This window comes from Eublepharis macularius, chromosome 2 (genome assembly GCF_028583425.1).
Source record: "Eublepharis macularius isolate TG4126 chromosome 2, MPM_Emac_v1.0, whole genome shotgun sequence".
NCBI lineage: Eukaryota > Metazoa > Chordata > Lepidosauria > Squamata > Eublepharidae > Eublepharis > Eublepharis macularius.
The window spans coordinates 152507051-152530676 of record NC_072791.1 but is presented as its reverse complement, the minus strand read 5'-3'; the positions used below and the strand labels follow the sequence as shown (position 1 = coordinate 152530676).

General features: G+C 43.5%; 1 protein-coding gene across 4 annotated transcripts in view; it reads right to left on the bottom strand.

Moving 5' to 3' along the window:
- SPTB (spectrin beta, erythrocytic) overlaps positions 1-23626 on the bottom strand; it is a 147368-nt gene that overhangs the window by 59154 nt on the left and 64588 nt on the right. For all 4 annotated transcript variants that reach the window (XM_054972835.1, XM_054972836.1, XM_054972834.1 and 1 more), the window contains exons 4-11: positions 23445-23618; positions 19392-19483; positions 15381-15461; positions 14679-14794; positions 7535-7647; positions 6371-6558; positions 4613-4730; positions 913-1071 (exon numbers count right to left, since the gene is read on the bottom strand). In XM_054972835.1, the coding sequence (XP_054828810.1) occupies positions 913-1071; positions 4613-4730; positions 6371-6558; positions 7535-7647; positions 14679-14794; positions 15381-15461; positions 19392-19483; positions 23445-23618 (1041 nt within the window). The remainder of the gene's footprint in view (positions 1-912; positions 1072-4612; positions 4731-6370; positions 6559-7534; positions 7648-14678; positions 14795-15380; positions 15462-19391; positions 19484-23444; positions 23619-23626) is intronic.

Here is a 23626-nt window from a genome sequence, read left to right as displayed (position 1 = left end):
TGTATTTTTGTGCTGTTCATTGATGTTAACTGTTTTTAAGGTGTAAATTATAAATGTTTTTATTTGATGTAGTCCGCCCCGGGCCTGTTTGTGTGGGGAGGACAGAATAAAAATTGAAATAATAATAATAATTTTAAAAAATGTCTCAGAGTCCTAGTGAATGCCCGTAATTGTTCGAAGGAAAGATAATGGTCCATATAATCACAGACCAGATAATGTGGCTAATCACAGTTTCCTAGCACATTTCATGATTGCATGAAACTGCCTCATACTAAGTCAGACCACTGGTCAATCAAAGCCAGTACTCTGACTGGCAGCAGCTCTCCAAAGTCTCAAGTGGTGGTTTTGCACCTACTACTTGATCTTTTTAACTGGAGATGCCACCTACCCTGCCCCTTGTTTACATATATGGCTCTCTCTTTTCAACCATTATGGCATTCACCTTAAACAGTAGATAAGGGCAAAATTTATCTTTGATATCACACATGAATTGGTCTCCAGAGTATACACATATGAATAGTCTATAAACAAGTTATCTTTAAAGCAGGATTGCTGCTCAGCCCCAAGCAGCTTTAGTGCTACACCTAAAACGCCAGTGTGGCCTACCCACAGTGAGCAAAGAAAAGAAAAGCTCCATTCACTGTTCTCTTATGTCTCCTTGAGCAACTCTGATGGATACTAAGAAAACCTGACTTGGCCTTCTTGCTTTACAATCATATTGTAATCATTGACAGTTAAATACAACTATTTTCTGGATAACGAAGTTTCATTTGTAGAAGATTTTGCAAAAGTTTACATGTGCACCAACCCACCTCCCTGTCTAGACACACAAATATAATTTATCTGCTGTTCTGGATTCTTTCAGGAAGATCTGAAACTGGAACCAGCACATTCTCATAAGTTCCCCATTACCTGTGCAACAAGGCGCTGGTTTTCACTTAGCCATGTCTCCCGCATTGCAGCCTTGCGATCAAAGCGTCGGGCGAGCTGCTCCAGCTTCTCTTGCCTAATAAGCTCATTTCTCAGTGCCAATTCCCGTTCATGCTCTGCTTTCTCTAGCTTCTCCCAAGCCTGTGCAAAGGAGTTTCATGGAAGAAAGAGAATTGAACCTATGGAAATGCCTATACAGTGCAACATGGCTCACTTTACAAAGTTTCATGTCCATATGTGTGCTGCACTGGTCAGCCTGCTTTCTTGCTATCACATCACCAACATGATACCTTATCCAGGTCCCCACAGGATGCAGTAAAAACCTTAGATCGCTGCCTGACAGCCATGGTGAAATGGTTGAAAAACAACAAATTGAAATTGAACCCAGACAAGACTGAAGTGATGCTTGTTGGGAAGGCAGAGATCTTGAAAGATATTGTACTCCCCACTTTCGATGGAGTTCGTCTGACCCTTGCAGACTTGATTAAGAGCCTACAGCAGGGCTTTTTTTCTGAGAAAAGAGGTGGTGGAACTCAGTGGGTTGCCAGCACAGGACCACACAATGATGTCACTTTGGGTCATCTGGAACAAGGGGGGAGTTTTTTAAAGTTTAAATCGCCCTCGGCGAAAATGGTCACATCGCTGGTGGCCCTGCCCCCTGATCTCCAGACAGAGGGGAGTTTAGATTGCCCTCCATGCTGTTGGAGGGGGCGGGGCTACCAGCCATGTGACCATCTTCAAGAGGTGCTGGAACCCCGTTCCACCACGTTCCAGCTAAAAAAAAGCCCTGGCCTAGGGGCTATACTGGATTCAGCGCTACTACTAGAAAAACAAGTTAAGGCAGCAGCAAAACATGCTTTCTACAACCTCACTCTAGCTTAAAAGATGGCTTCTTATCTCGACATGGCCAACCTGGTCACCTGGATCCATGCTATGGTAACATCAAGGCTTGACTATTGTAATGCACTATACATAGGTCTCCCATCTAACTGAACTAGGAGGTTCCAATTAGTCCAAAATGTTGCAGCTTGACTGTTAATCAGGCACGAGCAGGAGCACGAACATCACTCCCATCCTACAGTCACTTAACTGGCTATCTATCAGTTATCATGCTCAGTTCAAGGTATTGGTTATTACATACAAAGCTCTTCATGGCCTTGGTCCGGCAGACCTATGGGGCCGCCTCCCCCCCATGTTCCTCCCCATGAGCTTCGCTCATCTGAACAGGGTCCCCTGCAGGTGCCAGGCTGCACATGGGCGAAATCAACAGCAGCCCGCACACGGGCTTTCTCTGTGGTGGCCCCTACCCTGTGGAACAACCTGCCTGAGGAAGTCAGGACAGCCCCCACTCTCCTGGCTTTCTGCAAACAATGCAAAACCAAATTATTCAAAAAGGCTATTTACTCAAATAGGAGGGCTGTATTGTAGGGATGGGGTCTCAGATGCTTCGCTAATGAGTTAGGTCCCGTAGACTTCACCACTATGTTGCCTTACATATTATCTGTTGCCTTAAATATGTACTTCTATGTACTACCTGTGCTTTATGTTGTCTAATGTCAGTCCTAGAATTGATTATGTTCTGTCTCAGTATTTCTTCTACTCTGCATTGGATTCTTGCTAATGCTATGTCTTTTAAAACTTGTATCTATTTTTTTTAATTTTAAGTTTTATTTAAAGATGTAAGAAAAGAACAGTTAACAGTGCATAGAACAAAAAACTTAAGTACATCTAAAAGATTATGCATAAATATAGAAATAGATTGAATAATAATAATAAAATAGAATATATACAAAATATAGTTAGAATATATGAGCTATTTTTAACCCCCCCTCCCTCAGTTCCAAGCAGATAATCCGAAGTGGTACTAATTATACTTTCCACCTATTGTTAAAGATTCAGCAGAGATGAAACTATAAACATTTTTATATTTTATATCCACTTTAAATTCTATCACACTTTATTTGATATTAATTCCATTATTCAGTTTAATAGATTAAAATTCGTCTAGTCTTAAATTAGTGGATTGACCTATTATATATATAATATGTTGGTCCATTGAAACACAAAATTAAAGAGGAAATAATAAAGACATAATATGCAGAAATATTACTTCAAAAGGAAAAAAGTAGGAAACTTAACAATTACTTTAGGCAAGTATATAATTCAAACTGATTATAAGTAAGTAACCAAATATATAAACTACTAAATAAAGTTTTTCCCCTCCGTCAACAATGTGTTAATTCATTTTAATTGGTTATTTATATAGCAATTAGTAAACTAAAATTAGTCTAGTCTTAAATAAGAAAATTAAGATATTATATATTTAGTATGTTAATCCATTAACACACAAAAGTAATAAGAAATTAATAAAAACATGGTATTTCACAGAGAGAAATGGTATTTCAAAAAAATAAATTTAAAAAAAGAGGACGGAAAATTAACAATTACTTTAGGGAAATATGTAAGTAAACTGCCAGATAAAATTTTTTCCCCTCCATCAAAAATATATTGGATCTGGATAAATTACTGAAAAATATCTTTTAGATTTGAGCTTTGTCTGAAGGGAAGATTCCACATATTTTGATTTCAACATTTACAGTACGATCTTGAAATCAATGGGCTTAGACTGGTGTAACTCTGTTTAGGATTGCACTGTTGCTGTCTACAAATTTAATTAGACTGACTGATTAAACTTGTATCTATTTACCCAATGGCATTGTTTATGGAAATGTCCTTGATACAGTATGGAAATGTCCTTGATACTGATTGTACTAATCTCATACTGTGTAATCCACCTTGAGTCTCAGTGAGAAAGGTAGACTATAAATGACATAAATCAATCAATCAATCAGTAAAGAGATGCCTCTTTGTTCTTTGTATTCTTTTGTATTTCTCTTCCTTAAAATGACTACAAAGCATTAAAGATTAGTTCCCACAATCATTTTCTGGTATGTATGAGTAGCCCTGATTGTCTTCAGGCACCCAGTCATGTGAATAAACTTAATAATGAATGGAGTAATAACAAATAACAGCCTGCAGCAATTCCTATGATCACCAGCAAAATTTCTTCCCAGCCACTACAAATCAAAGGCATTGCTGCAGTCTGTATTTGTAACACCTCATTTACACATTATCCAAGCAAGCATGTTCCAAGAGACGATCAGGATTGCTAGGCTGGGCAGGAAAAGTAAATCAGCCCTTAAATTCTAGCTGGGAAAAATATAGTCAGCTAATTGTGGGGGAATAGTTTTCCTTTCGCTTTTCATATGGCAAAGTGCAAATGTGGATTAAAGGCATCTATGTTACTGTGGCTGTGCCGCTTCTCAGAGAATGAGTATTCTTCATTTAACATGGTAGGGATTTTTAATATATTTTAAATTTTATTTTCGCTTTGCTTCCTTTGTGAGCTACCTCAAACAGGTCTTTGGAGAGGCAGTTTATGAAGTTTCTAAATAAATGCTAAAAGTTACGCATATACTTGATTTCCAGTAGCATACAGGAGCATCCTCAATGAACAGCCAGCTTTTCTGGAAGTTCTGAAACATCTAGTCATTAACAGACAGCCACCAACATAATTTCTGTAACCTACTGCAACACTCAGGTGAAACAACTCTGGAAACGTAAGGCCATAAAAGGGATATATAATACTTCTCTGTCGATTGTAAGTTAAAGTCTTAAGTACCCGGTTGATGTCAGACACTAGTTTGCCTTCATGAGGAGTATATACTTTCTGATTGTTGGCTCTCATTCTAGACTGGATGGTGAACAGCAGGACTTCCAGGTTCCCCTTCTCCTGAAACCTGTCCAAGAATACAGAAAAATTAAGAACGTGCTTTGAATAAAGAAGACACAGAAAAGCAGCAACAAGCAACTTCTATCACTGAACTTCTGATATGTTCTGAACTCAGACTACACAGATTAATGATCAAAACACGTACAAGCACACACACTGCACTGTACTAATTGTTCTTCTAGTAGGCTATCAGTATTATTAGAGTTTAGAACTGATGTTGCAATTCGTTTGGCAGAAAGGAATGACAATGATAGAATTGACTTTTAAATATTGATACCATCGTAACTATCAACCCTGATGCAAATGTAGATGTGTGCAGCAATTAGCACACGTTCAAACTAGGTATATAGTCCAGCGCTTACCTCTTTTTCCTGAATAGCCAATAGATTAGATCCTGCCTAAATTTCTGTGAGTACAAGGGGAGCAATTTTCATTGATTGTCTCCTTCTGTGGTAGACCTCCTGCCCCCTTGCCCAAACTATTCCTCAGAGTCACCTTTCCCCAGAAGCAGAATTTTGGTTGTGTTTTGGGCTGCTGTAGGAAGGAGGAATTAGAATTATACCCCAGAAATCTAGGTAGTACTGAGACTCCAGCTGGGCCTGTATTTGTATAGCTACAGCTACTGGACCAGACTGGAAAATCATGAGCGCAGCAGCTGTTTCCATGCACGTTCCCCAAACAGCTATGGCTATGCATATAGAAGCATGCTGCCACATATGTATAGCCTCTAGCTGAGTTGGGGCAATTAATGTTGGTATAATCAATGAAGGGTCTCTGGATTACCATACTAAGCACTGTGGGCCAATATATCCTATCAACTATTACCCTGATAAATATTCATGATGGAAAGAGAAAAGCAAGGCTGTCAACTTTTATTCTTTTGTTTCACTTGAGCCCTAGAGTCATCAGATCTTGAACTACTTGATAGCATGATGTACTACTGGCACTTTCTAATATCTTATGAAACAAAACTTCACCAATTTACCCAGCAATATCTGGCTTGGGCACTTCAAGAGCAAAGGTTTTATAATTGACAAGCATGATGTATCAATGTGCCTAAGATCTGCAACTAACATATTAAATACCCTTGTGCTAATCACTGCTAGTTCACACAGATGGCATAACCCAAAAAAGAGCACTAGGACTGTAATGCGCTTATCCTTGCACTAGGACTTCCCCAATTTCCTGTTTAACACTGTAGCTGCTGAAGAAAACTGCCATTTGAAAGTAATCTTCACAATGAATACTTTTGCTTAATAGCCTAAAAGAGAGAAACAGACCTTTTCTCTTCTTTGACATACCAAGTAATCACTAACTGTTCAGATATTAAAATGTATTAAATTCGCCCTCATTGAAAAAAGACAGAGAACTGCAGGCCTGCACAAAACCCCTAGAGTTGCATTTTATCTTGGCACCATAACAAAATGTCTTTTTCGGTACACCAATTACCCTTTTCCCCTTCAGCTTGGCTTCTTCCTGTAATACATTACAGCGTCGTCGTCATCATGTGCCAATCTTCTCTCAAAAAAACCCACTCAGATCACAACCAATGAGTCATGATGCAGATGGGATTAGTGTAAGCCAGTGAAAAAGTGGTACACATCAGCAAAAACTCTCCAAACAACCTTCTACTTGACAGGTGCTTACTTGGGTGGTTTTTCCACAGTGCGATATGTACTGAAGGACTGGAGCTGCTGCTGCACACCTGCCAGAGAATTAGCAAACCTGCGGCTGTTGAGAATGGTAATAGTCTGTTCTATCCATGTCAGCAGGTCTGAAGCAAGCCCACCATACTTATCGATCATCTTCTCGGTCTCCATCGCATGGTCCATTACCTGAGAAAAGGATAAACAGAGTATTGCTCACTTGGCACCTGTGGCTACTACTGGAAATATGTCAAACACTTGATCAGTCAGAAGATCCTGCATAAAGGAATCTTATGTAGTGTAACAGATTAGAAATTCTGGGCTGTATGCATAGAAACCTTGGGCCTGTCAGACCAGTTTAAAAAGGAACACACACACACACACACACACCAGATTTAAAAGTCTATGAAAGCCTTCATACTGGCAGGATTTTATCAAATATTAAGGAATTATGAATTATCATACATAAATCCCTTTATAAATGTACATGTACAACAATTGACCTCCAGTTCACATAACCATAATTTTTTTAGTAATAATGGTCACTAAGAGCACTCTGAGATCCATGGCAACATCTGGAAGTTGTAAAATGTCCCACAGAATGGTAGGTATCCTCTTTCCCATGGAAGCACTGCTCCATGGGAGGGTAACAGAGATAGTCTGCTGGGTGATACACTGAAGTTTATTGGCAGCTGGTAAGGAACCAGTTTAGGCTGAAACATCCCAAACAATATAGCGTGTGAGTCTGAGAGGCTGAGATAAAGTACCTAATTCCCAAAGTTAGAACAGTCTGGATATGACCACATCATATATATGAAAGCCAGTCTCAGATTTCCATTTCAGCACAACCAGGGTGGATTTCTGTATTAACAGTGGGCTTGATTCTTAACAGTTCCCATTGAGTTCTATGAGAGAGTAAGCAAGCAATCTTCTGCACAGATATGGTGAGTGCGTACTATCCACACACACCCTTAATATAGGCAGGCATATTGCTAGTATTCTTAAATTGTGACTTCATATTAAAAAAACTGCAAAAATAAAGATAAATTGCAAAACAGGTTTACTGAGTTGCTTATCCTTATTAAGTAATTATAATTTAGTGCAATTCTCTATGAAAAGTAAAGAACTTGTATGCTGCACAGAGGGGGGATGACCAGGACCTTACCTTTCCAACTCTCTTCCCTTCCACTGCGAGCACCTTCATCTTGGAAAAGTAGTGGTAGAAGGCAACTACATAAGTGATGATGGATTTCTCATCAGGATTCTCAGTGAAGACATCTGTACAGCAAACACATTGTCAAGCAAAACAATTTGAAAATAAAAGACAGCAGATCTAGGCTGCACTTGAAGCTTCATTCCTCTTTTTGTAGCCCGATAACACAGTGTAACAATATGGGCCACCTAACCCAGCCAACTTTAGATAAGAACAATGGAATGCATAGGAGCAAAGCTACAAATTAGAACTTATTTTCCTACATGGATACTATCTTTGGGTACAAAATAATAATATGTGAAGGAACCATGACTCTCTGATAAACAAAAACAGGATGAAGAGAGAATTTTGGACTGATTATAAAGTATAAGGAAAATGGTTGTACTTACCTGTAATCATTGTTCATTGCATTCTTTTGTACAGTCCCACATTGGGACTGTGCATGCGCAGGCCAGCAGACTGGAGAAGTTTCTGTTTGCTTCCATAGAGCTCCATTAGGGGGCTGCTTCTCGCCGTCACATCCTAGCTCAATTTCCTGCCTAAATGGCCATGTGACTACCTAAGAGAAGCGACCTCTTTCCCTCAGTTCTCCTGAGTCACCACGATCTCATACTGGACCTTGCCAGAGAGTTCACAGTGGGGCAAGAAGGAGGGATGTGTGCCTGCATAAATGAACTCAATGAAAAATGGTTACAGGTAAGTACAACCCTATTTTCATCTTCATTCTTCGTGCAGTCCCACATTGGGAGATTACCAAGCTACACACAAAATGAGGAGGCAGGGTGAATCTCCCCAAGGCATATTTTATTAACATCAATACAAGTAGCATTAATGCACTGAACTCTGCATTAAAGAAGTATATAACCAAACAGGCAACTTGGAAATTGTGCCAAGAAGGTTATTAATATGTATAATAATTTAAAAGTGCATAACATTATAGGTTTTTAAAGGCAAACAGGGATTGCAACACTGCTCTAGCTACTGCCACATCTTGTGTAGAATTGAAGTCTACAGCATGATACTTAACAAAGATGTCTGATGTCAACCATGTAGCTGCTTTGTAAATGTCTGAGAGCAGAACACCTCACATGAAGGCTGAAGAGGATGCTTGAGATCTGGTAGACTGAGCCTTCAGATGAAGAGGACTTTGAACAGCACTATGTTGGTATGCCAACTGGATGGCTGAAATGATCCACCTAGAGAAGCTGAGTCCTGCTTGCCCTTGTTTGGTAGTTGCCATTAACCCTAGTAATCTCTGTATATTCCAAACACTTTGAAAATGTTTTCTTAAGAACATAGCTACTGTAGATTTAATTGCCTGAGCTCTATCTAGTGGCAGGATGACCCTGCAAATTGTGGAGTCCAAAACTGCACCAAATTGGCTACTTTTTGAGTAGGCTCTAACTGTGACTTTTTTACATTGATCGCCAGGCCCAACCTTTGGCAGTTTTTACAACCAACCCAATATCGTTTACCCACAGGTCCATAGATGGGGTAATGATGAACCAATCTTCTAGAAAAGGGAAAAGGGAACATCCCAGGGATCTGAAATGGGCTACCACTGCCCTACACTTGGTGAACACCCTGGGTGCTGTTAAGAGCCCAAAGGGTAGAGCTGTTCTGGTATTTGAAATGGAGATGTTTCCTGTAGTCTTTCCTAATGGAAATATGAAAATACACGTCCTTGAGGTCAAGGACAGCAAACCAGTTATTAACTATCTGGAAGAGCATACGCTCAGATGGTGACATTATTGCACCTCTTCTGTGACAAGTAAAGAAGGTGGTAGGTGCTTCAAGAGAGATGGCCAGGTGTTATGTTTTATCTTACACATGAGCTCAATCTTTTTTGATGTCACTGAGAGCTCTGCCGGCTTATCTCATATGTTACTGATCACCTCTTCTAGACCTTCAAGAATGAGGAAGGATATAGCTGAAGGTGAATCTGAGTAGAGGCACCTGAGAATTTTATCTTTTGTCTTTGGATCTGATAAAGATACATCTAAGTCCAGTGCCTTAGCCATCCTGGACATCTGTTCTGAGAAGATCTGAAGGTCTCCATAGGGGGAACCTGAACTTTAGCCCACGTTGTAGTCAGGCGATGGGTTTGACGCTGTCTTGGATCCAACCTCAGGTTCATCCTCGTCTTCAGAGTCCTACTGGGCAATTGAGAAGGATAGGACAGAGGTTGCCATCTCTGACCCCAAGAGGTTGAAGGCATTGGATCCAACAAAGCATGCCTCCCAGGACCCTCCAGCCATTGGCAGTGATATGTGGTATGTGGAGGAATATAGCATGAACAGTGATTCTGATGAGCATAGACCAACGATGCCAGTTCCAACAAAGGGCATGGATCGGACCAATGATGGCTATCACCTCTTAGATCCTATAGAGAATAGGACCAAGGAGTCTCCATCTGAACCCTGGTGGAAGCTCTCGGATCCGGCAATGGTGTGGGGGATCATTGAGGGTCTTGCTCAGGTCCTGGTCTCCAGACCCCTCCCTCAGGTGAAACTGATTGGAGAATTTCTGAGCCACAGAGTTCAGTCTCACCTTCAGAGAAAGACCACTTCAGAGAGTTTCGATGACGTGAGGGAGTTCTCAGGGTGACTGGAACAACCTCCTCAACCTCTGTCTCTGTAGCTGAAGATCGTCTCTAATGAGCCCTGGTTGTGGAGTGAGAATTGTGTTCATTACATCCTTGGAGTCCGACTTCCTGTTCATTATATCCTTTTCTGCCCGCTTTACTCTAGTCCGAGGTCCAGATTTCTGGCAGGAATTCTATCTGAACTAAGTTCATACCCAGTTGGGGAGAAAATCTCATTCTTGTTATCCAACACAGATGCATATAGAGTTTCATTACTTGCCCTTCCTGCAAAGAACATATGCTCCAAGGTGGTAATGCGAAGAGAGTAGAGATGGGCATGAATCAAAATATGAACCAAAATTCATCACGAACCAGGTCAGTTTGTGGTTTGTGAACCAGCGGTTTGTCAGAGCCCATTTCTGACTAACTGCCATGAACTTTAGGGCAGTTTGTTTGGTTCGGTTTTTGGTTCGTTACTGCAGACAGCCTGGTGCCAATCAATCAGTTTCCTAGGCAACGGAGGTTGAGCTTTCTGCAGACCTTATGCTGACCCAGAAATGACGTTCTGCTGACCCGGAAGTGGTGATTTGCTGGCCTGGAAGTGACATTTTCACGAACCAAAACGAACCAATTAGGTTCATGAAAGTTCATGGTTCGTGAAACGTGACGAACCACAAACTGCATGGTTCAGTTTTTTTCTGGTTTGTGCCCATCTCTAGATCTCTAGATGGATTACCTAGATAATTGTATTGAAGTTTTAGTTATATTTTAAAACTGATTTCTGGTTCTACATGCTATGTTTTGTGTATCTGCTAATCTATAGCTTGTATACAATTTGTGTCCCTCACTGTTGAGGGCATTGTAATCTTGTAACAGCCAATGGCTGTATACAATAAATTGAACTTGAACTTGACTTCTGTTTTGTTTTCTTTGGTCTCTTAGGTGGCAGATTTTGAAGAATGTCTCCGATCCAAAGGAGGCCCCAGAGAATGGGATTTTCTGCCTGCTGGATCCAACCTCGACACACACCTTGAGGAAAACACAGATCCAGGCCTAGATGGGTGTTCCTTTGCAGCAGATGACTTAGCTGCCAGGGGATCAGAGCCAGATAAGACTTTCTCCCACAATTTTATTTATTTATTTATTTATTTACATTTTTAGACCGCCCTCCCTGTCAGACGGGCTCAGGGCGGTTTGACAACAAATTAAAAACTGTAAAAACATTATAAAAACATCGTATAAAAAACCATTAAAATTGGTGGGTGTAGAATATTAAATATTAAAATGCAGCATTGTCCTGCATGGGTGGTGGAAGGTCTTCAGTGGTATGGCCAGCGAGAGGACAGCCTAGCCCCCACCAAATGCCCGGTGGAACATCTCCGTCTTGCAGACCCAGCGGAAAGATAACAAATCCTGCCGGGCCTTAGTTTCCTCAGACAGAGAGTTCCACCAGGTCGGAGCCAGAACTGAGAAGGCCCTGGCTCTGGTAGAGGCCAGGCGGACCTCCCTGGGGCCAGGGACCATCAGCAAGTTCTTAGCGGCTGATCGAAGCGACCTCCGGGGAACATATGGGGAGAGGCGGTCCCGAAGGTATGCTGGGCCCAGTCCGCATAGGGCTTTATAGGTCAACACCAAAATCTTGAACCGGACCCGGTACTCAACCAGTAACCAGTGCAGCTGACGGAGGATAGGTGTTACATGAGCCATAACTGGTGCTCCGGCAACCACCCGTGCAGCTGCATTCTGAACCAGCTGCAGTTTCCGGATCAAGCCCAAGGGAAGCCCTGCGTAGAGTGAGTTGCAGTAGTCTAATCTGGAGGTGACCATTGCCTGGATCACTGTTGTGAGGTCATGGGTTGATAGGTAGGGGACAAGTTGTCGAGCCTGTCTTAGATAGAAGAAAGAGGATCTAATAACCGCTGGAACCTGTGCCTCCATAGACAAGGAAGCATCCAGGACCACCCCCAGGCTCCTCACTCTCGACACCGGCGTAAGTAGCGCTCCGTCGAGAGCAGGGAGCCGGAGCTGGATGCCTCCATAGACAAGGAAGCATCCAGGACCACCCCCAGGCTCCTCACTCTCGACACCGGCGTAAGTAGCGCTCCGTCAAGAGCAGGGAGCCGGAGTCCCACACCCATGGACCCTAGACCCACATGCAGGACCTCTGTCTTCAAGGGATTCAATCTCAGCTGACTCTGCTTCAACCATCCAGTCACAGCTCCGAAGGCACGTTCCAGGACATCTGGGGCAGAGCCAGGCCGTCCGTCCATCATCAGATACAATTGGGTGTCATCTGCGTATTGATGGCACCCAAGTCCGAAACTCCGTACCAGCTGGGCGAGGGGGCGCATATATACATTAAATAGCAGAGGGGAAAGTATTGCCCCTTGAGGGACACCGCACACCAACGGGTGGCGGGATGACAACTTCTCCTCTAGTGCCACCCACTGTCCCCGACCGTGGAGAAAAGAGACAAACCACTGCAGAGCTGTCCCTCGAATCCCCACATCGGCAAGGCGGTGGACCAACAGGTCATGATCGACCGTGTCGAATGCTGCTGATAGATCTAATAATATCAGCAGTGCCGACCCGCCTTGGTCCAGCTGTCTACGGAGATCATCCATCAAGGCGACCAGCAATGTCTCCGTCCCATGTCCCGGACGGAAGCCGGACTGGAAAGGATCTAGGGATGAGGAATCATTCAGGAAGACCTGCAGCTGCTCTACCACCGCCCGCTCAATCACCTTACCCAGGAACGGGAGGTTCGAAACTGGGCAGTAACTTACCGGGTCGGTAGGATCCAAAGATGTTTTTTTCAGGAGAGGCCTAACCACAGCTTCCTTCAACGCTTCCAGGAAGATCCCAGAGCTCAGAGACATGTTGACAATGGCCTCCAGGGCATCCCGTAGCCCATCTACGCTGGCCTTCACCAGCCACGAAGGGCACGGGTCCAAGGAGCATGTGGTAGGCCTAACTGCTCGCAGGATCCTGTCAATCTCATCCCCAGAGAGCGGACAATGCGGACAATGCGGCCTTTAAACAGACAGCCCTCTTGTTTTTGGCCTTAGGGATAAATTGTTGGTAGACCTTGCAGGCCATGACATGGTGACCTTCTCTCAAGCACAGTGGACAGAGTTCATGCTCATCTGTGTGGGTCATTTTTGTACCAAATTTGGTACACTTCTTAAAGAGTGCCCTATGAGACATTCAAAAAGAGTCCAGTAGCACCTTTAAGACTAACCAACTTTACAATAAAGTCGGTTAGTCTTAAAGGTGCTACTGGACTCTTTTTGATTTTGCTACTACAGACTAACACGGCTAACTCCTCTGCATCTATGAGACATTTTGAGGGACTATAATGATTCCAAAAGCAAAGTCAAGCCGAGCTGGGTTGAAAGCTGTTCAAGAATAAAGAAGAGCTAAATAACAAACCATAAGGGGAGTCAAAGTCCAGTCTGAGGTCAAGATCAAGTGAGAGACAATAGTATAAAGACATATAAAACAAACTGAGTTCACGAGCGAAGTTCTCTTTGTGGCAGCTAAGAGAGAACTGAGGGGAAGGGGTCACTTCTCCTGCGTGACCCACAGGGCCTTTTAGGTGGGAAAAAGAGCTAGAGTGTGACTGGGAGAAGCAGTCACCTAATGGAGCTCTATGGAAACGACAGAAACTTCTCCAGTTTGCTGGCCTGTATGTGCGCAATCTCAATGTGGCCCTGCACAGAAGAATGAAGATGAAAATCTGGATACAGAAATTCAAACTAGGGTTTGTTTGGGTTTTTTTGTGCTAAATAGCAGGTACAGGACCCCATGTATCAGGGCACCTACAACTACTATTCAATGAATAAAAGTGCACCAGAGACCCGTTCTGTTTGGATATAACAAGCATACACTTTAAACTTATAATTATCTTAAGAATGTCTAACATTTTAAATTTAAATGACAAGAAAATGTCTAAAAGACCGAGTTTCTGAAGAAATCAGAGTAGACGCAAGCTTTTAATTTAAAAACAAAATAAAGCAATGTGGAGACTAGCTTTACATATCAGATATATTACATGCTACAAAATATTCTTTTAAAAATGACACCATCTATGTTAAAAATTCCAAAGAGGAAAAAAGGGGGAAAGATGTGAAATAAAGAAAGAATAACCATTCTTCCATTATGAATCTCCAAATATTTCATATTGAACGCGACATGGTTGATTTGTGTCTGTGTGCAGGTCTTCTGTAGCTTCCATTCATTCAAAGTGGATTGTATAAGAGACAGCTTCCTGGTGGATTGTGCCCTAACTTCCAAGAGAAAACACTGCTGCAAAAATATTGAGGCTTTGCATTTACCTATATACCATGATCTTCTTTGGTCAGCCATTCTGCAATCAGCGCAAAGGCTTCTTTAGATGAACCACCACTTCCTTAGCTTTCATAGCCACTTCCTCCATATAATTCATGTTTGCCTTGTCAGCTCAATTCTTCTAGGTTTAAAAAGGGCAGGCACTAAGCCAAATGAACTCACCTTCTGGGTCAAGAAGCTGAGTAATGCCAAGTTGCCGTTCTGCAACACTGAAAGCATGCTCCAAGTTGTGCCGGGCGTTTGAGTGCTTCAGTTTTTCAAAGTCAATTAGGTCAGGCCTAAAAATGAAAGTGAGAAAAATCTTAACAAATACATACTATATTAAGGCAGCTCCATCATGCAAAAGAAAACCAAAGTTAAATTTTATAACTCAGTTTTATAGCAGAAATAGAAGGGATGAAGCACAACTCATGGAGAAAAGAGAATGAGATATTTATAGTGCAATCCAAAGAACACCTTCCTGGGAATAAGCTCCACTCTTCAGTTAAAAAAGAAAAAACTTTAAATTTCAGTTAAAAAAGAAAACTTTATAGGCAATGGGGTACAGATACACATAATCGATGCTAGACCAGACTTAGCTCACCATGTTAAATCTTTCAAATATCCATCTACTAAGGTTGCCAACTCCGAGTTGGAAGATTCCTGGAGATTTGGTGGGTGGAGTTTGGGGAGGGGAGGAACTTCAGCAGTGTATAATGTCATAAGGTCCACCCTCCAAAGCAGCCATTTTCTCAAGGAAACTTATCTTGGCTGTCTGGAGATAAGTTGTAATTCTGAGAGATCTCAAAGCCCCCCTTGGGGGTTGGGAACCCTACCGTCTACTCAATACATTCCAGAATTCTGCAAGTGCTTTTAAGTCCTTACCTGTGCTTGTGAAGAAGAGCATTGAAAGCCAAGCCATCCTTCCAGCTGGAGGTGAAATTGGTGACATTAACGTGAGGATAGCTGTGTTATAAAAATAAACAGAAGCAGAGGGAAAATATACAGAAATTATCATTCAATCCTTAAAGCTAAACAATGATCACCGAACTATGACCATACTTCAGTATAAGGAAGTGGTTCTCTTTAAAGCCAATGGCCAGAATCCAGTTTCACATATGCTGGCATAAATCCAAAGGAAATGTGCTATATTTTCAAGCTACTTCTTGTACCTTGGAAAATGTCAATGTAAGCATTTTCTACATCTGCCTTTCAATAATGAAAAATGGCAAGGAAGCAGATAAAGTTTGGAAACACAGATGCTCTTGCATACACAGAGGACTATTTGGTTTGAATGGATAACTCTGATCATCAGGGTCCACCTGCTGTCCTATGGGTAGGGCAGGGCTCATTTGGAGGGGGAACGCACTGGAATGGCGTTCCAGAACATCTGAAAAGAGATCACGTGGGTTTGGGCCCTGCCCATGTGATTCCTTTTCCTCCCCGCTGCCTATGTCTTTAGCAGCAGGCAGCGGCGGAGGCAGTAGCAGCACCCCTACCCCCCATCACCGCCTCCTGGATTCCCTGGTAGGAAACCAGGACGGGGGCAGCCGCACCGAGGGGGGGGCGGTGGCCACGTGGCTCGTCCTCCGGACCTGCAAGTGGTGAGGGCTCTCCAGAGGAGGGTAAGCTGCTTTCAGTTCATTCTGCTTTATTTTCATTCGTGACTCGTGAGTGAGTGAGTGCAAGCAGGACTACTGGGGCTGGCTCTCGAGAAGAGGGTAAGCTGCTTTGAGTTCATTCTGCTTTATTTTCAGGAAATACCTGGAGATTTGGGGGGAAAGGGGCCTGAGGGGTGGGTGTTGCCTTCTGACACACTTCCAGCGATGTCAGGGGGTGTGGCATATGCAAATCAGCCATGCCAACAACACACTTCTAGTGATGTCAAGGGGTGTGGTATATGCTAATGAGATATGCTAATGAGTTATGCTAATGAGTTCCTGCAGTTCTTTTTCTATGAAATGACCCCTATGTGTCTCACAGAACATTTCCAGCCTTTCTAGACATCTGCTTTTACCTATTCAGCAAACACTCATGTGCTTGTACTTTCACCCATACTGGAAATTACTTAATCAGTAGATCCACAGTCTTTGTCAGTGGAAAGAGATGTTATACTTATTTGCTTGAGATACCCTGTGGATGGCCTGACTATTAGAAGAAGCCACGGAAAAGTCATCCCTCTAGACTGATCTATGCATGTACCATAAATCTCAAAGCAAGGGTCCCCATAGTGGCACTCATGCGTACCATCGTACCAGCCAACACCTTTTCTGGTGCTTGCCAATTGTTTTTAGTAAATGGGCAAGGCCAGGTGGGGGTTTTGCCCAGCAGAGTTTCTGACTGACAACTGAAAAGCTGATTGGCTGTGCAGATTTTTAAGAAGTTGCTTTGGCAACAGCTGCCGCAACAACACAAGGATCTCCGCTGAATGACTGAAGATAAGCTGTGAGTATGCAAGAAAACATTTTAAACAATATGTTCATTTAACAAGGCATCCAGTTCAACAGAGCTTTTGCCTGCAATGTTGAAGACTTACTACTAGTTATGCTTGACCTCACTCCCTGACATTTTGTGATTAGCTGTCATGGACTGCCCTGTTACAGAATCAGAAGCCGAGTCTTCATCAGAGGAGGAGGACAACCGGTCCCCAAGCCCTGCCTTGGCAGATCCCTCCTGTGAGGCAGGTTTCTCAGGACCACCTCACAGGGACCCTAAACCAGCATCAGTGCCACCCATGAGCTAGCAGGGCCTAAAGCCAGGAGGCCCCAGCTGGGACCTATCCACTGTCAGACCTACCACAGTCTCCTAAGTCATTCCAGGACCTGGGCCCCACTACATCTGATGAGCAGTGGAGATGACTCTGCTTGTTGAAAGGAGCCTAATGAAGGACCCAGCCTCACCTGTACGGAAAATGCCCTATATTAGGCTACCATGAGGTTGGAGCCAGTGGGATTAACTTGTTTGCAGTTTTGCTGATAAGTCTACCTGATGCCTGAACTGCTTACTGTTAAGCTCTTGGGCCCTTGTTGCCTGAATCTTGAACTACCCCTTGACCTTGATTTTGGAATATATTACCTGAACATGGACTGCTTTTGGACTATGCTTATGGATAATATTACCTAACCCTGGGTTTTGTCTTTGGACTATAACCTGAGGACCCTTGCTGTGGGACCTATTATTACTTGGTCTTTCCCTCTAACCTGGTGAGCAGCACAAAATGGCTCCTGTGGCCTATTCTCACAGCCACCTTTTTGCAACCACATCCACTGTATACATTTGACTTCCAGCAGTATCCATGTTGTGATAGTCGTGGCATCCACATCATGATGTGGTTTTTGGCACCCTGCTGCAGAAATAACTTTTTAAACATCTGAAATGATGTATTAAAGAATTCTACATGCATTTTAGACAACTGCCTTAATGTATTGCATATGTAGCAGGATCAACATGCACAGTGGCTACAAAGCAGGTTTTGGAGGCCTCCAGATACATGCTTCCTAGGCTTCTTGCTCCTCTGGCAAATATTTGGCTTTCCATCAGTATTCTAGTATTGGCAGAACACTGGCATATTTTCTGTGAGTTCCAAACACAGGACAATCCAAGAGAGATTTCCTCAAAAACCACAATTACTCACAAAGCCTTCTAAAGAGATACAAGAAAAAAACTGAGCTTGGCTTTTGTACAGGAGACAGAGGTAGCTATGCCACGTACCATAGGGCCCAGAATTAAAGAACTACACAGGGGCTACACTTTAACATTGCCCTAGATCAGTGATATTCACTTAGCGGCTTAAGGGCCACCGGTGGCTCTTCCGAGCACACTATTCCTCAATATGGCACCTGTACCATGTCCCAGGAAAGTGGACCGGCCATTACCCAGTAGGGTTTGTGGCTGGTAAGTAGTTCTCACCTTGAACCAGCCACGGAGGGAGGTATTGGAGGACAGGCAAGCTGCTAGCAGCTGCAGGCCTCATGCCAGAGATGGAAGTAAAGGGTCCACTGTTTCCAACAATTCCTCACCCTTCTTCATAGCTTCTGCACTCTCATCCCAGCACTCAACCAGCTGTCAAGAGGAGCAAAAATGGGCTGAAGAGAGAGTAAAATCACCACCACCACCACCACAGTAGGCACCTGGGAAAAGAGCAGGTAGTTCACAGTGGGCAGTGGTGGTTTTATCCCCCTTTCCTCCACCTGCTTGCTCTCCTCTGGGCCCCTTGGCAACCTCACTCTCTCACTTGGCCCACTGTGCCTCAAGCTGAGGAAAGTCAGAAGGCAGAGAAAGAAACCCTTCCTCTTATTCCAGATATACAAGTTCTGGCTAAAGTTCAGCCATGGTTGGGAGAGACAACCATACATGCACAAAGGTACTCTGGCAGTTTACAAGATTATAGTTAATATTGATATGTATATTTAGTGGGGTGATGCACAGGGCATTAAGGTGGCCAGCCTCTAGGTGGTGACTGGAGATCTCCTGGAATTATAACTGATCTCCAAGTGACAGAGATCAGTTCACCTGGAGAAAATGCCTTCTTTGGAGGGTGGATTCTATGGTATTATACCATCTGAGGCCCCTCCCCTCCTCCGCCCTCGCCAGGCTCCACTCCCAAAATCTCCAGGAATTTTCCAGCCTGGACCTGGCAAACCTACATGATATGATAGTCATGTGACTCTTATGGTTAACGGTATTTGTGAATGTGACTCTCTGTAAGCTATGGAGTGAGTGCCACTGCCCTAAAGGAATATTGGATAGTATATTGAGGTTTCCTATTATGATTTGAACTACATGGGCATCTGGCCAAGCTCCACACAGTTTCTCTGAGCTTGCTTCATATCTGCCAGCTTGTACTGAAAGCTTATTCAACATGCTTATTGGCATGTAATGTATCTGCCATCATACCCTGCAGTTTTCATTTGACACCAGAGTAACAAGGCATCCTTCGCAGAACGGGTCTCCCGGCCTTCTTGAGTTTGAACAATGATGTCTTGTATCTAAATTAAAAGAGAAAAATTTCACTTTACAAGCACCTTCACCTCAGATGGTTGATTTTGTGTTTATTTTCAGTCTGTCTATGTATTTCAGGATCCTAGCAACTACACCTTGGTTAAGATCCTTTTACAACAAATTTTGGGGGAAAAGAATAATATCACTAGCTTTATTTCCTAGCTACAACACTGGCAAAGAACTGGATGAATTCACATTGTAAACAGATTCTGATACCTCTTCTGTTTAATAATATTGCCTCTTGAATCATCCATTTGAATTATATAGTACTTGCCTAAGACTGTAACTTTTAAACCCACATAGTATGGAACAATCTTAGTAAAACTTTCTCTCTCTCTCTCACTCTCATACTGCTTCTTAATTTACGAGTTTTAACCAGACTATTAAAATATAAAAACTAGACCACATTTAAATGGTTGCAAAAATCAACCACATTTGCATAAAATCTCACAACTGAAAGAGTGATGGGTCTACTATTATCTTCTAATAAAAGAGGAATGTCTCCATGTGATTTATATTTCAGAGCAAAGGAAAAATTAAAAGATTCCTAGACTCAGAAAAATAGCTGCATTCAAAAGTCACTACACTACCTACACCACACTCGTATAGTCTATCAGATTATGGCACCCTATGATACCTTCCTTGCAAAACTCTAGATAGTAAGGCATTTAGGTGTATCAACATAAAGTCACACCTATACCGAGGAACAGTCAGATATGAACAATAGTCAGGAATAGAGATTGGCACGAACCGCGTTACAAACTTCAAAAACCCACGAAATTGGTGATCGCGCAATCGTGATCCGGCAGTTCGTGATTGTCATCGTCCAACGAACCAGCGTTCGGAAGAAGGCTGGTTCGGTGCTTTCGGCCGTGGTTCGGGAAGCCAGACAGTCAGGCGCCAGCAATCAATTCTCCAGGAAACGGAGCTGGGGGAATGCCTGAACTCTGTCTGCGCTCCTTCTGTCGCCCTGGAAACCCGAATGGAAGCCCAGCTTACCTTGATCGGCAGGTCTCCCTTCCAACCTCGGAGCTGCAAAGCGGTTACAAGTTGGGAGAAGACACCCAGGGGAGGGAGGGGGAATAGGGTGTTCTGTAGCCATGGGCACTCCAATCTCATCCCTGCAAACCCTGATAGGCAGCTCTGATGGCCAAACACAGACCTCCTGCATTGCTCAATGGGACCTGTGCTTATAAATAGCCGTGGGCTCCCAGGCTGGGTTTCACTTTCAGCGAGCAGTGGAGTGGGACAGAGCTCTTGCTTGCCACTTGCTAGCCTTTGGGGAGAGAGACTGAGAGTATAATTGAGCTTGGATTTTTGTGGGAGTTTCCTGGGGGCCTTGGATTGGAGAGGGTATAACTCCAAGATCCCTTTTGCAATCTTCTCCAAACTTGGGTGATGGCTGTAGGAGAGCTTGCAAAACACTCCCCGGGAATATGGGCTCTCTAAGTGCCATAGGGGCCATTCTGCGCCCCACGAACCGCAAACTGGTTCAGCAACGGAAAATGTTTGTTGTGGTTCGTGACCTTGGGATCGTCGTCGGCACCGAACCACAAACAGCAGAGTCGTTAAATTTTTTTGGTTCATGCCCATGTCTAGTCAGGAAGCTGACCAGATGGAAGAATACCAATGAACTGAGTAGAGCAAACACATCGTGCTATACAAATAATGCTGTTATAATCATACCTAAACAAACAGTTCTTTATCATGCTCATAACTTCCAGTCTGGTGACTGAATGGAGTCCAAGGAAAGTAAGGAGCTGAAGTTGTTGCTCTACAAGTTTATCCCAATGGGAAACAAAAGAGTCCTCCAAGCCAAGATAGCCCTCTTGGATGTTGGAGTGTATAATTTTAACTTTTAGGAGAGCTTGAGCTTTACGAGATGATTGTCCCAATTCAGCTCAGAGGATCACCCCACTACAGAACTTAGAATTCCAGAGACAGACTGTAGGAATTTAAGAAGATTGGGTCCTCCTCCTGTGGGGTGCTCTCTGCTTGTCCCTTCTGGCCCACTCTCTGTGTGGCTCTGAAACAGGAGCAGCTCCAACCATCACCTCTTTGGCCTGAGCCTGAGAGGGTTTAAATAGTCACTCATAGTCACATGATCTATCCCCAATTGCTTGGGCCTTTCTCCAGTTGGGAGCCTGCCCCCGCCCAGCCAATCAGTTCCCTGGCTGGGCATCCACTCCTTGGCTGAATTGGGCTGTCATTGTGCCCCACCTATGCATTCCTGTTGGCCAGCTGGGCTGCAAGGGTGTGATGGTCATAGCCCCACCTTCCAGCCAAACCACCATGGACCAGGTGAGCCCCAGGAAGGGAGCTGGCCTCTGGCTGTTTTCAGGTAATGTCCCTGCTTCTCATGGTGCGTCCTGTTGGACCCACCATGGAGACCTTGCTGTGATAAATAGAAGTAAGGACAAGGATGGGATGGGGCATCCTGCCTGAGAGCCAGTTTGGTGTAGTGGTTAAGAGCGTGGGATTCTAATATGGAGAGCTGGGTTTGATTCCCCACTCCTCCACTTGAAGCCAGCTGGGTGACCTTGGGCTAGTCACGACTCTCTGGAGCTCTCTCAGCCACACCCACCACACAGGGTGTTTTGTTGTGGGGATAATAATGACATACTTTGTAAACCGCTCTTAGTGGGCATTAAGATGTCCTGAAGGGCGGTATATAAATCGAATGTTATCATCATCATCGTTATTATTAGGGCTCATTTCAAGGGGGAACGCACAGGAATGCAGTTCCGGCAGTTCCCCAAAGAGGTTACATGTCAGGTAGCCCCGCCTACCTAACTCTCAGCCATTTTGGGCCTGTTTCGGTCTGGATTGGGGCCGAAATGGCCCAGATCGGGCCTCTGACGGGTGGTGGACCACTCTCCCACTCAGCAGCGGCCTGATCCTGACCATTTTGGGCCCCTTTTCAGCCATTTTCAGCCCCCTTTTGCCATTTTGGGCCCAATTTCAGCCCTAAATGGACAGAATTGGGTCCCAAAGAGCCAGGATAGGTGATGTCAGGGGGTGCGCCATATGCAAATCAGTTATGTTAATGACACACTTCTGGTGATGTCAAAGGGCATGACATATACTAATGAGTTATGCTAATGAGTTCCTCCAGCTCTTTTTCTACAAAATGACCCCTGATTATTACGTTCTTGCACAGGTGTTATTAGTATTTCTGCTGAAAAAGAGCTAAGAAAATACATTTAGCTCAGTGTAGAAACAGTGACATTCCTGGTCACAAAGACTGAACCTTGAACCCCTTTGAGCTCCCTTCCCCTCTCAGTGAGCCAGATTAGCACAACCAAAAAGGTATTAGCTGTCTCAGAGCAGCAGTCTGTATGAATAAAATATCTCCACAAACTCCAGATCAAACAGGTAAAATCCAGATGCCTGAAGGCAATTCTAACAAACAATCTCAGAATCCAGAACAATCTTTCAGAATACAACAGATAGTTTACCAGGAGTTACAATACCACAAAAGCAACGATAAACCAACCCCCTTCTTGTATGTCATATTTGAAAAAATTGGAATTGCGAGTTGCACTGAGACCTTCCAGTGGAACTTGGGAAAGGCACAAATAAGGGTTTCTGACAGTGATGGAACTGCTGCATTTATCAGAAGAAGAGGGAGAATGTTATGCCTTGGGAACAGTCCAAAAGCATACTTTCTCTCCTCTCCATACCAGGCTCAAAGTACACTTTTTTGCCCCTGGATGGCCAATCCAATTAATGCATAATTGTCCAGTTTCTTTCATCTGCTGACTGACTGCTCCAGCCTCAGAGAAATAATGTGCTCTCAGTAAATGACAAGCAGGTGTGTGGGACTGATGATCTCACATGGTAAATCTGCCAGGAATTATTTCTACCTTTCTTGTTGTTGCTCGACTAAGGCATTGAACTGGTGGCTTTTGGCGGGGGTGGGGGTGGGAACTCAAGTTTAGCACTCACCTGGAAGCGCAGGATGATTGTCCAGATAAGACCTAACACCAGACGGTGATTGCCATCTACAATGTCATGAGATCCCATGTTTTCCAGATGCACACGTTGCTCCTTGAGAAACTGCAGGGCCTTGTCCACATTCTCTAGGCAATGGATTCGCATGCGACCCTTTGTGGGCTTGGGCTATGAAA